This window comes from Lycorma delicatula, chromosome 5 (assembly GCF_047948215.1).
Source record: "Lycorma delicatula isolate Av1 chromosome 5, ASM4794821v1, whole genome shotgun sequence".
Lineage (NCBI taxonomy): Eukaryota > Metazoa > Arthropoda > Insecta > Hemiptera > Fulgoridae > Lycorma > Lycorma delicatula.
The window spans coordinates 161,456,087-161,469,604 of record NC_134459.1 but is presented as its reverse complement, the minus strand read 5'-3'; the positions used below and the strand labels follow the sequence as shown (position 1 = coordinate 161,469,604).

Here is a 13,518-nt window from a genome sequence, read left to right as displayed (position 1 = left end):
ACACAGTATGCGTAAATATACAGAGCTTTAGGAAAGTCGATGTGCAATATACTTTAGAATTATGTTGTGCATTCTCTTCTTTCGGAATTCGGTTGTGCTGTGGTTTCGTTGGGCGTTGCTCAGTAATAAACCAAGATGTCAGTTATTGAGTTGTAACTTAAACGTGATCGTTTCGTTTCCTGTTGTTTTGTTTATCGGAATCATTAGTAACTGTTCTTTCGATAGAGGATCGCTTTTTTCTTGTTGAATACGTATTTGGTGAAGGTGACAAGTATACAGATTTAGTAAAGTACAAGTCTTTTGAAAAGTTTCAAAATACTCCTGTTTCTCACCGCAACGCAGTTCGAACTAAAATTACGGGCAATAGGCTCTGTTGAAGACGCTGATCAAAGTAGAAGACAACCAAAACGAAACAAACAAAAGCTTCTTGATATCTCGGATACTACTGTCGAAAGTCCACCAGAGTCGATGCGTAAGTTACCACAGCACCAAGATACCGGACTTGCTACCGCACTTAAAACTGTAAGAGAATAACTGACACTTTTCCCCTACAAAGTAATATGTATTCAAGAAGTGAAATCTACAGATCTTACCAAAAGACTAAATTATTGTCAATAGTTAAGACGTTTTATCAATAAAAATTCCGTAGGTATCCTCGACGTTCCGTTTTTTACAGATGAAGCTTGTTTTCATCTGGGAGGAAATATTTTAAAATAAAGAAATTATTAAAAGGTGAGGCATTCATAATTACTTAACTGCATTTTTTTTGTCGCAGTATTTAATTTAAAATTGATTCCAAATTAGAGGACCATAATTATATTTGAATATAAAAGAAAAAAAATGACACGCAGACAGAGGTTTCCAATGAAAACCCTCAAAGAAGAAATCCCTCATTTGTATACATATTTATGCATATGTATATATATCTTACACAGTATACCGGAACCATATGCCAGTACACAAACTATACGACCGTGGTCGACAACTAACCTTCATGAATTACGCGAACAAGCGAAAATTGGAGTCTGAGTTGGTGCGAGTAGAACGCGCATTGTGGGTCCAATCTTTTTTTAAAATACAGTTAAAAGTGATCGTTATTGAACTGTTTTAACAAACTTCATTAGTCAGTTAACAAAAGTGGAAATCAATCACGGATGATTTCAACAGGATGAGGCCACAGCGCACACAGCTAACAGGTTAATGATATTTTACGAAATATCTTTGGTGTATGAACCATTCGGAGGAGTTTGTGGGCTGCACGATCAGCCGATCTGACTTTCCCGGATTTACGAATTAAAAACCATAATAACGGAATACGTAGTAGAAATTCCAGTAAATCAGCTGGTTAAAGTGATTCAAAACAAATTGAAACGTATGCAGTATTTTACTGATGTCGAATGAGGTCATTTTCAACACCTTTTCTAAACTATTCCAGTTATTGTAACATCAGTTTCTATAAAATATTGAAATAAAGGTACAAAGTAATAATTAAGAAAATTTCACTATTATACTTCCATAATTCTATTTTACAACTTTCCGAACGAATTGTAAAATAAATAAAAATAACCACATACAGAGTCCAAGAATACGATCATGTTCAGAAAATCAAAATAAAAGAAAACACCAAAAAATATGCTAATCATTCACACTAACAGTAACTAGGCTAATCAAAGAAAGAAAGAAGCAGAGAATCACATCAAAGAATCACCAAAAGAATTTTGTCAATGCATGACACTGCATTTCTTAAATACAATTTATTTAATTTTAATATACAGCAAGTCAAGCTGACATCCAATAACAGTTACGGATAAATGATAATGAACAATATAGCGAGTGAAAAATACATATCTGACCTGGAATCAAACCCAGAACCAATGGATGAAAGGCTAACCTAAAACTTTACCACGGAAATCGGCGTAAAAATAGAATATTAAAAAAAATAAAAAATATTCCTTCACTCTTCAAAAATCTAGCAATATCTTAAAATAATTGCACTAAGTTAGAAATAAATAACGGAAATAACAATCTCTTGTCAATACACAATATTATAATTAAATACAGTAAAATTATACTGTATTTATATAATATCACGTATATAGTCGAAAATTTATAGTATGTAATTATAGGATTAAAAGTAGTAGTAATTTATAGGATGATGTAATGATAGGAATTATACTTTTAAAATTATTAAAAGTATAATTTTAATAATGAATAGAGGAATTAATACTGGTTCAAAATTAAAAAGGTTTTAAGTTAAATTGAAGGAAAAACATTTCTGACAAAGTACTTTTCTAATACGTATAATAACATAAATACTGTAAAACGTTTGCAAAACTGTACTGGAAAATGAGCAAATAGTAAAGAAAATACACTCACATTTTGTCTGTTATGCACCAACCGACCAGCATTTGTTTAAACTTCTAAGGTATTTATAAGTGTGATGTTGTTGAAGGGTGCTGTAACACTGATATGGGCAAGCAGAATAGAAAGATTGGAGTGGAAGAGGTTGACTAAATAAAAAATTCCTAAAAAGTAAAAGACATTTTTCATTTACTGTACAGAAGAAACAATGAACGGCATAGATGAAGTCCTACGCAAGAACTATCGCCTGAAAATAAACAAAAACAAAACAAAAGTAATGAAATGTAGTATAAATAACAAAGATGGACCACTGAATGTGAAAATAGGAGGAGAAAAGATTATGGAGGTAGAAGAATTTTGTTATTTGGGAAGTAAAATTACTAAAGATGGACGAAGCAGGAGCGATATAAAATGCCGAATAGCACAAGCTAAACGAGCCTTCAGTAAGAAATATAATTTGTTTACATCAAAAATTAATTTAAATGTCAGGAAAAGATTTTTGAAAGTGTATGTTTGGAGTGTCGCTTTATATGGAAGTGAAACTTGGACAATCGCAGTACCTGAGAAGAAAAGATTAGAAGCTTTTGAAATGTGGTGCTATAGGAGAATGTTAAAAATCAGATGGGTGGATAAAGTGACAAATGAAGAGGTATTGCAGCAAATAGATGAAGAAAGAAGCATTTGGAAAAATATAGTTAAAAGAAGAGACAGACTTATAGGCCACATACTAAGGCATCCTGGAATAGTCGCTTTAATATTGGAAGGACAGGTAGAAGGAAAAAATTGTGTAGGCAGGCCACGTTTGGAATATGTAAAAGAAATTGTTAGGGATGTAGGATGTAGAGGGTATACTGAAATGAAACGACTAGCACTAGATAGGGAATCTTGGAGAGCTGCATCAAACCAGTCAAATGACTAAAGACAAAAAAAAATACAGAAAAAAATCTGATGTGGACGTCGCATGAATTCCTTGTATGCCTATTAAATTACATTTACACATTTTTTTTTTTTTTTTTTTTTAATTAAAAGTACCTAAAATTTTATTTCATTAAAAACTGCTGATATTTTTTCATTTTTTTTTTTTCAACTGAATTATAATTCATCGCAGAAGGTTTTTTTTACAATGAGAGGTTAATAAATCAATACATTAATATATATTGATTTATTAATAAATCAATATATTTAAATTAAAAGCAAACTTAAAAAATAAAAAAAAGGAGATGAAGTCTGATTCAAACTGATGTGCCTCCCATTAATTTCATTAATTAAAATTTTATTTGGCTACGACTCTGGAACGAATGAAAATAACTACCACTTATGATATATCATTGAAAAGCTCTCAGTGAGAGCTTAAGAAAAAGCCAATACCCAATTTTTGTGGGATTTTGATCTTTTTTGGACACTTTTGGTCCTGTCGATTGCAATAAAAAGGGAAGGTGCACAAATAGATGTTACAACAATCCTAAATCCAAAATATCTACATACGGCTAATCGTTTTTGAGTTACGCGAGATATATACGTAACCCATACGTACCTACGTACAGACGTCACACCGAAACTAGTCAAAATGGATTCAGGGATGGTCAAAATGGATATTTCTATTTAAATCTGGAAACCGAAACTTTTCGCGATCGCAATACTTCCTTTACTTTGCACAAGGAAGTAGAAATCCATAAATAGAGAATTGAAGAGGTATCCTCTAATAATTATCACTTGTACACCCAGAAATAGGGAACGAAAAAACAGACTACAACCGAGGAGACTTCTAAACTACTTACTTTCGCAAAAAAGCTAATTTTTCAACTTATAAACTTATAAGAAACTGCAAAACTATCTCCAAAATGACTTTTACTAAAATAGTTATTGTATGCATCATCTATACTGTTAATTACGATCAATTTGAACTGTGAATTCGTTTTTGTGAAAAAATAAATAAGTTAAATTTAACAGTTCTGCATTAGTAATTATCCTTTATAAAATCTATCAATCTATATAGAAAAATTTTATCCATTTCAATATAACTGAAATGAAATTTAAATTATATTTTTAATCCTTTAACCGGTATGCTCGTGTTATGAGGATTTTGCAAAAAAAAGCCTCCGTTAGTGCGATTTTAACTTTTCTTTGTCCAATATATTCGTTGGTTATAGGTTACTGCTGTTTAATTAGTGACGATTTTTTTTAGTAGATTATTAAGAAAACGATTTCAAACTTCATACTTGTTAAAAATAAATAAGAAATATGATGATTATCGTATTCAGCGACTAAAACAAGAATTTTTTTAGTTAAAACACTAGCATTAATGCACTAAAACATGTGCTTTAATGCTAGATTTACCATGATTAGATTTTTATTTTTATTTTATAATTGCGTCATTTCAGAATTTTTCTGATAAAATACAGAAATATATTATAAATAATCTTAATGATACTGACGATTAGTGTGTGAATTTTAAAGGTGAATACATCAGTGACAAAAATGTAGATAATATTTGGGTAATGGAACTGAATCGTCTTGCTGTAGACAAATTTGTTTGAAAAATAAATATTTATTCTTTAGTGCTTTCCAATACATAGCTTGAAGTTTTAAAACAATATATATCAAACATTTTTCAATTTAAAAAAAAAATTTCAATAGTTACAATTACAAATGTAAGACTGGTAAAACCGATTGCTTTTAACTAAAGGAATTTTATGAAATAAGCTTATTTTTAATTTTAAGTAAAATAGAATTTTCTTCTTTTTTTAAAAAAAAATAGATGGTGCTGCAAATCAAAACTACTAAAATTTGATCATGTTATATATTTAGTAAGGAAAGCATTTAATTTGTTTAAAATCGAGTTAAAGGATGGGGTTTTAAAGGATGGGATCTGGCTCATTGATAAGAATCACATGATAGGGGGTTCTTAAGGAACTCCCTTAATAAGTAATTCATAATAATAGTTATCAATAAGTAGTAATCTTAAAGTTTATTAGGAAAAAATATTTCTGCCAATACTTCATAGTCCATAAAAACAAAATATTAATAAAAGTAAAAAAAAATAAACAATAAACAAATAAATAAACAAACTAAAGAAAAATAATAAAGTAAACGAGAATAATATAATTATATTTGGCGTTATCATTTATCAAACTGTCATTCAGTAGCCCGTAAGTCAAGCACATGGAAACGTTTCAACCTTCGGACGTACCTGTTGTTATCAAATAGATTGACTGTTAAGTGGTTGACGTGATTTTCAAGTCATTGTCGGTATTTAACACTGCGCTATTTCACAACCTCACGAAGCATCGGAAGATCCATATATTCTCTTATTTCATCATTCCGTATGAACCATGGTACCACTGCAGTTGCCGTAGTTACTTTGTTCTGGAAGTGTTGTATGATATCTACGTTTCTATTACTTGCTCTTCCCTTTCACGCCATAAGTCCAGAACAGTGGCAGGCTGACTTTGTAAAACAGAACTTGATTGGACAACGTGAGGCGTGAGTTTTTGTGTAGCAGCCAATGAAGTTCCCTGCACTTCGCGTTCACTTGTTTTCTTTTCATCCTCACGTGACACTTTCAGGTCAAACGATGATCTAGGTAATGTCCTAGGTTCCGCACACTGTCTGTTTGTGGGATCAAGACACCATCAACGTACACACTGGGACAGTCACCCTTTCGAATGGTGAATATGACATGCTTTGATTTATCCTGATTAACGTTAATTTTCCATATTTTTTTTGCCATGCGTAGACAAGGTCTAATGTCATTTGCAACTCCCGCAAGACTAGGTCTTCGTTAACGACAAAGATAGCAAAAAAACTTTTTTAAATATATTTTGTATAGGTAATATTAACGTATAACAAAATTTAACGATTTTTATTTTTTTACAGAAGTGGAAAAACCTTCTATAAATCATAAATACCTTACCGTATTTACAATATTTACCGTTTTAAACAATATTTATAATATTAGGTACCACTGAAATATTTTAAACACGATACAGTAACATTTTTTGACATTAATTTATTGAAAACACTAAATGTTTTCTAATGCTACTTCGGATATTTCTAGATTTTTTTACAAATCATCAGAAATTCATGAAAACCGTGCCAATTGATGTTTAATTAGGTGTTGTGCACCACAATTACAATTAGAATACATTATTATTAGTACAATTATTTTAATATTATAAGTTCAATTAGAATACTAGTATATTGAAGTTATTTATGTTAAGTTAAAATGTAACTTTTTTATATTTTTTATTATTAAGAAATGGGATTTTCTAAATTTATCTCCGAGATATTTATAAACAGTTCAAACGTTTTGTATAAATTGATGTATTTAGATTTCTTTCCGATAATGCGTTTGGTGAATAAAGAATTACGTAAATTATCTTTATTTAAGTGTGTGTGTGTGTGCGCGCGCAAACTATATAATAGGTTTACGGAAATTCTTTTGCCAACTCTGTGAAACAAAAAATTGATTAACATTACACTTATACATTAAAAAACTACTTATTTTAGTGAGGATCTTACTATAAAACCAATTATTTATCAGATGAAAAGAAATTGTATTCTTTCTTAAGTAATTAAAGGCCAACCGCCCAATTACAATCCCCCTTAACAACATTTTTTTTTTGTTGTTTTAGAGTTTTGTACTGAGAAAAAATTTCACACGTGACTAGAATTCGAACCTAGACCTTCAGGATGAATAACAGACTCTACGACTGCAACAGTGAGGTTGCAAAGTATTATTAATAATAAATAAATCCTAAAAAAATTAAAAATTTTAACTTATGTTTCTTTTAACAGGTTTAAAGGTGGCCCGATTCTTTGTAAGCTGGTAAAATATGGTCAAACGTTGGGACCATATCTTAGTTCTTACGTTCTCATGGCTACTGCAATGGATAGGTATAAAGCTATATGTCATCCATTAACTTATTGCTCGTGGACTTCACACCGAGCACGGACTATGGTTCAATGCGCTTGGGCAGCTGCTCTCACATTTTGCATACCTCAAGTAAGTGGTTAATTAATGTTAAACCTGTTTTTAGTTTTATACACTAAGTTGGTTAAAAATTATATTTCTTTATTCAACAGAAGCTATTTTATACATATAAAGAATTTCCTGAAAAATTAGATATTAAATGAGAAGGTATGTGATACATTAAATTATTTTGAATCGTTTTCGATAACAATGTTGGTTAAAAATTTTTAAAGGAAATAACACATACAGCAAAAAGGGATAATCTCATTACAAAATAAACTACTAATTTATTTATACTATACGTAATTATTTTGTATTTTTGCTTCATCGTTTTATTTATAATCAGTTTCATATATAAAAACTATAAGTAGTTAGAATGAGAAAATAATTAGGTAAAAACGTATCCATTGAAACTTCTCAAAAGAATACATATAAGCGATCTTATACGTTACTTCTATGAAAAATAACAAATAGTGAGAAAAATTAAAAATGGAAATATGAATAACATAACAAAATATAATAAAATTAAAAAGGACAATATGTTTAATAGCACAAGACATAATGAAAAAACTTTAAGATAAAATGATTAGACGAAGAACAATAATACTAAGGAAAAACTTTCTACACATTGTCTCACAGATTCAAGACATGGAGTCGTTTCAATCATCTAATACCCTCGCTATTATCTATTAACTTCACAACAAGAAAGCATTAAGATGGTTGTTCAGCCGTAATTTACATTTCAAACTGAATTGTTGATCTCCTCTTGAATATACGGCAACTCGAAACACTCATAGATCTCGTTGTTCTTTACAAACCATGGCGCCTCTGATATCCATCTAATTAATTTATTCTAGAACCGCTTAATCAAATAATCAATGTTGCTTTTGTATGATGTTTCCCAAAACTAGATACTACACGACCATACCGGCTTCAGAAGTACATTTAACTGTTTGTTAGAAAATGACAACTGAGACGTCCTGTCCAGCAACCAGGATATCTATTTAAACTTAATCTTCAGCTGCTTCCTTTTTACTTTCACATGATGTTTCCGTCAGACGACGATCCAGATGTAAACCTTAGATACCGTAAATGATCAGCATGCGGGGATAAGTGTCATCCAGTTGGACTTGTGCGCAGTCCTCTTTCCTCATTGTAAACGTTACATGACTTAACTAATTTGCCGAATTAAACTTTAATCTTTCAGTTAGCAAGCCACTCGTTGATTCGATGCAACTTAGATTGTAGTTTATCCAAAGCTAGCGTTGGGCCATCTTCAACCGCCAAGATTACCGTGTCATCAGCAAGCAAATCAACAGTGTCATCGTCGGAAGTTGAAAGGTGAAGATAAGAGTACAAAATCGGTACCAAAACTGAGCCATGAGGAACACTTGACCGAATATAAAACAACTTCGAAAACTTTTGATTATATTTAACCCGGAAAAAATTACCACCCAGGTAGCCTAGTAAGATCAAGTAAAATGGTTGAGACAAGCTTCATTTTATCTTATAAAGTATACCAGACAACCAGAACTTGCCGAAAGCCTGTTGGGCTTCGAAAAAGGTTGCTGAACAATATTCATTCCCATCCAAACACCTGCTGATGACATTAACAAATCTTGTCGGTCTGTTCAACGGTAGAATAACCACTTCGGAAGCGAACATGACTGTCAGGAATAACATGTTCTCTCAGTATAGTAGGTCACAACTTTTGTTGAGAGTCTCTTAAAGATTTTACAGGCAAATAGGCTTATAGTCGAAGCACAAAGTACGAAGAATCTTTGTGCACTGGTTTACCCAATTTCGAGACCACCACTATCTGTGACAATTTCCACTCCAACGGAAAATATATCGTGCGAATAATGCCATTAAATAGGTATTTTATGTAAAAGATAGCTTCAAACGGAAAAATAAGTTGCATTTTTTGGGTAAATAACTAAAAACCTGAAGCCTCCTTTAAAGCCAGTTTCTTCCTTATACGAAATTTCTATTGATGAAAGAGGCTTTATAGGAAGGAACAGAGGAATCGGGCTGTTCAAAATATTGAACAACCTACGAGCAGCTGTTCAAAGCTGTTTTTTATCTATAGGATTCTTATAACATTGCCACTTTCTCCTAAACCGTGTTTTAATAGTTACAAGATCCATTGCCTCCCTTGGATCTCTGTGCCTTCCCGTTCCTTATATCTCCCCTTTGGTGTTGAAGCCTTGCTACTTTCTGCAGGATTGAGGTCAAACATCGGGTTACATTATCAATATCTAATGATAGATAATTAATGTGTTATTTATTTGTTACTTAACTTATGAGAATAATAAGTTAAAATCTCTATTACAAGTTTTTCTTTTACAAATTTTAATAATACAAAGTCGTATAAAAAAAAAATTTACTCGTAGTTAGACTAACAGAAGTTTGAAAATAGGATAACTGAAAGTAATAAAAACGTAAATTTAGTTGCAAATCTTTCCAAAAATTATTAGTTTCCAGAGTGCATGATTTCATCTTATCTGCTAGCACGTCCACTACGAGCACGTAACTGGCATTAATTTAGTCTGAAAACCTTTCAACATTTCCGCTGTCTCCTCATTTTATTTCCCTCAGGTCATCCACTTTTATTATCTTTTCTTCTTTTATTATCATAATAATACTCCATAAATCCTCTTCTTAGCTTTACCTGCACATATTTCTCAAAATCATTTTTTTCTTCTGTTCACTATTTTAATCTACAATGATGGTTTATTTTTCTTAATACAGTTTTTTTTATTCATATACCATTCGATAAAGAAGAATGACATAAAAAGTTAAAAGACATTAAAAAGTACATTGATTGAAAAATAAAGAGATGGTCTTTAATTGTAATTATTGTATAATCAATAATTATTATTACCGTTTATTAAGATTATTATTATAACAGTTACATGTAATAAGAATAAAAAACGAAGAAAGGTAAACCAAAGTATAGACGTAAAGAAAGAGTCAAATAAATTATAAGTAAAAACAATGAAATTAAAAAAATAAATATAATAAAATAAAATAATATATAAGTAAAAATAAAAAAAATAAAAATGTTCATATTTGGTTATACTATTTTGACTAGAACTAGAAAAATTAACAAATGCAGGATTTTCAGTTTAAATAGATCAATTAACTTAGTTTAGTCTATAAATAACAGTTTATTGGTAAACTGAAAATACATAAAGAACAGTTAATACTGTTCTAAAACAGTTACATAAGAATTTAAAAAATATGTTGAAAATTATCCCCATACACTTCTATGCACTTGTCAACAGGTTTCATCATGTTCCTGGCTATTCTTGTTTGCTATATCCTCCGTATTTCCTGGATGGCATTGGTAGAGTTTGTCTTCGATTCCTGCAAGATGTGTGGATTGCTCCTTTAAACAATCTCTTTTACGTAACCACACAGAAAGAAGTGTGGATTAGTCAGATTAGGGAATCTTGGTGCCCACATTCCTTTAGAAATGATATTCTTCTACTAAAAAAATCCTCTAGCATCTCCTTGGTAGAGCGAACTGTATGGCAGTGGAACTGTTCTATTTCAACGAGCAGTCACGTTCATTCTCTTGCAATAAAGCTATGAACTATTGGATAATTTCTTGGTAGATAGCAGTATCCACAATTTTTTCAAAAAAAAAAAAAGGGGGGTCCTATTATTCGTCGCCTTGAAACCGCACATCATACGTCTCTTTTTGGTGAATGTAGGGGAAATTCTAAGAAAATGTGCGGGTTTTTAGTACCCGAGATCCGGTAGTTCCGAGAACTACAATCTGTGAAAAACACTTGATATAAAAATCCAATGTTCCCTCTAATGAAGTTCTTGACCTATTAAAAATAGTGAACCCTTTTAGCATAATCAGCATTAGTTAACTTATGGAAAACCTGCATTCAATACGGAAAACATTTCAGAATTTTTCTCGCTGCAGTGTGGTCTGAACCTATTGAAATGTACCTTTCCCGGCTTAGTTTTAGCAAAGATTTATGAGGAAATCTTGTAACTGCCGCTTTAATTTCCTGTTTGACCTTCGTCGTTAAAGCTGACCTATGTCGGGTACGTTTATGGTTTAACACCGACCTGTTTCACGAAATTTTTTAAATAACTTCTTAATAACACTTTTCACTGCTACTTCCTTTCAAAATTTCTAAACTTTGCCGACAGACAATATGATATTTCGTCTCTAAATAAGTTTCCATCATTAATACACATTTACCGCATTTTAACAAGCAACACACGATTACGCTGTCTTGTTCAAAAGCCAATACTCGACACAGACCGGCAATTCTCGAATGTGCAGATAATAAACAGCTATCCCAACTCCAGGTTCAATCGTACCAACATCTTCTACATTATCTTATTTAACACTTGGTGGCATAAACACATTGTACGTTATGATATTCAATTTGATTTGCGACAGAAATGAGGCGTTAGATATCTTAATAAAGAAGAAAATTATTAAAATTATTTTAGAAGGAGATATTCTTTTTAAACACATTATCAAAAATATTAAATTTTATTAAGATAAAATACATTTTGTTTAAATTTAAAACAGAACAGAAATTTTTAAGATATTTAGTAAAATTATAAAGGATATTCGAATTATAGAAGATACAAAAAAACAATGAGAACGTTTTATGTAAAAGGAGTCTGATTGTATAAAAGTCTTTAGTGCAGCAAATATTAAAGGAAAAAATAAAATAAGAAAGAAAAAATAAATCTTTTATTTTATTTTATTTGGTACTATAGCAGAATGTTAAAATTATTTTGATTGATAAAATATATATATAAAAGAAAGGTTTAAGATAAACAACAGGATTTTGTATAAAAGAGGTAAAAGCTAAAGGAATGTATGTTAAGGCATCAAGAGCTGGTAAATTTGGTTCTGGAAAGAGCAACAAGGTAAAAATAGATAAGGAAGACAAAGAAACAGAAAAATCAGTATATTTCTTAAAGCTTAAGAAATATACTTAGGCTACAAGATTGGTACAGAATACAAAAGGCATCAAGCCACATTACGACTGCAAATAAGTGTTGCACAATAACGTAAAAATGCAGTAGGGGATGGTCATTGGGGGAAAATAATAATAATAGTTGTTATAAACCAATATTAACCAAATTTGTGTTATAACCGAATTGTTTTTTGGAATTATTTTATTAATAAATTCAGAGTTTTATATCAATTTCTGAAATTATTTTTTCAAGATCAGAATTAGAATTTGTTATATTTTATGTTAAATTAATTTTTGCCTCGTTACATTCTATAAAATTACAATGTAAAATAACACATTTCTTTTTAATAAGAAAATAGATGTACTTAAACTGATGTTAAATAAACTTATGTGTTCAAGTACAAGACTAACTGATTCGATTAAACATTCAAATAATCTGCTGCTATGTAAAGCCAAACGAAAATGTAACCTACTGTTGGGAGTGCACGTCACCGCAAACAGCGGCGCTGAGACAAAATGAAATTGATTGTTCTGCTACACTCCCAACACAATCTCCTAAAGTATCTTTATTTATACACACATTCACACACACACACACTCACTCTCTCTCTCTCTTCTCTCACTCTCTCTCACTCACTCACTCACTCACATACACATACCCTCAGAAAGAGAGCCTTCATAACTTCAAACAGGATTTAAATACCAACATTACCGTTAAATTATTCAATAAGGTTCTATAAACAGCTTTTTTTTATTTTAGGCAAATTTTCTTGGAAGATCAAACAACATCAGTGAAAATATAACTAAATGATTGCAATCATAATATTTATCCAGGTCTTTTCTTTATTATACTGTAAATAATTTGATAATAAAATTCTAAACAAAAAAAAAATATGAAAAAAGCTTTTCTTTTATTTTTAAAATTTTGTAATGTTTGATTTATATTACAATTCTAAATGATTTAGTATCCACCAGGTTACACTGTAAAAATTAATTCTGCTGTAAAATAGTTATTTATATGTAATACTTCTAAATGTTACAGTCTACTTATTAAACATAATATTATTGTTGTAACAAAATAAAAATCAAATCAGATCATATCCTATAAAGCTTTTATAAAATGAAATTAGTTATTTTATAATGTTTTTTTAACATATTTTTTAACACAATCTCTTATTGTGAAAAACTAAGTTTATAAGATCAGTTCCTTTACTTTAAAATAAA

The 13,518-nt window shown here is 30.5% G+C and overlaps 1 protein-coding gene across 1 annotated transcript in view; it reads left to right on the top strand.

Moving 5' to 3' along the window:
- LOC142324572 (isotocin receptor-like) overlaps positions 1–13,518 on the top strand; it is a 413,886-nt gene that overhangs the window by 20,186 nt on the left and 380,182 nt on the right. Inside the window, exon 2 of the mRNA XM_075365422.1 lies at positions 7,159–7,366. Coding sequence (XP_075221537.1) covers positions 7,159–7,366 — 208 coding nt within the window. The remainder of the gene's footprint in view (positions 1–7,158; positions 7,367–13,518) is intronic.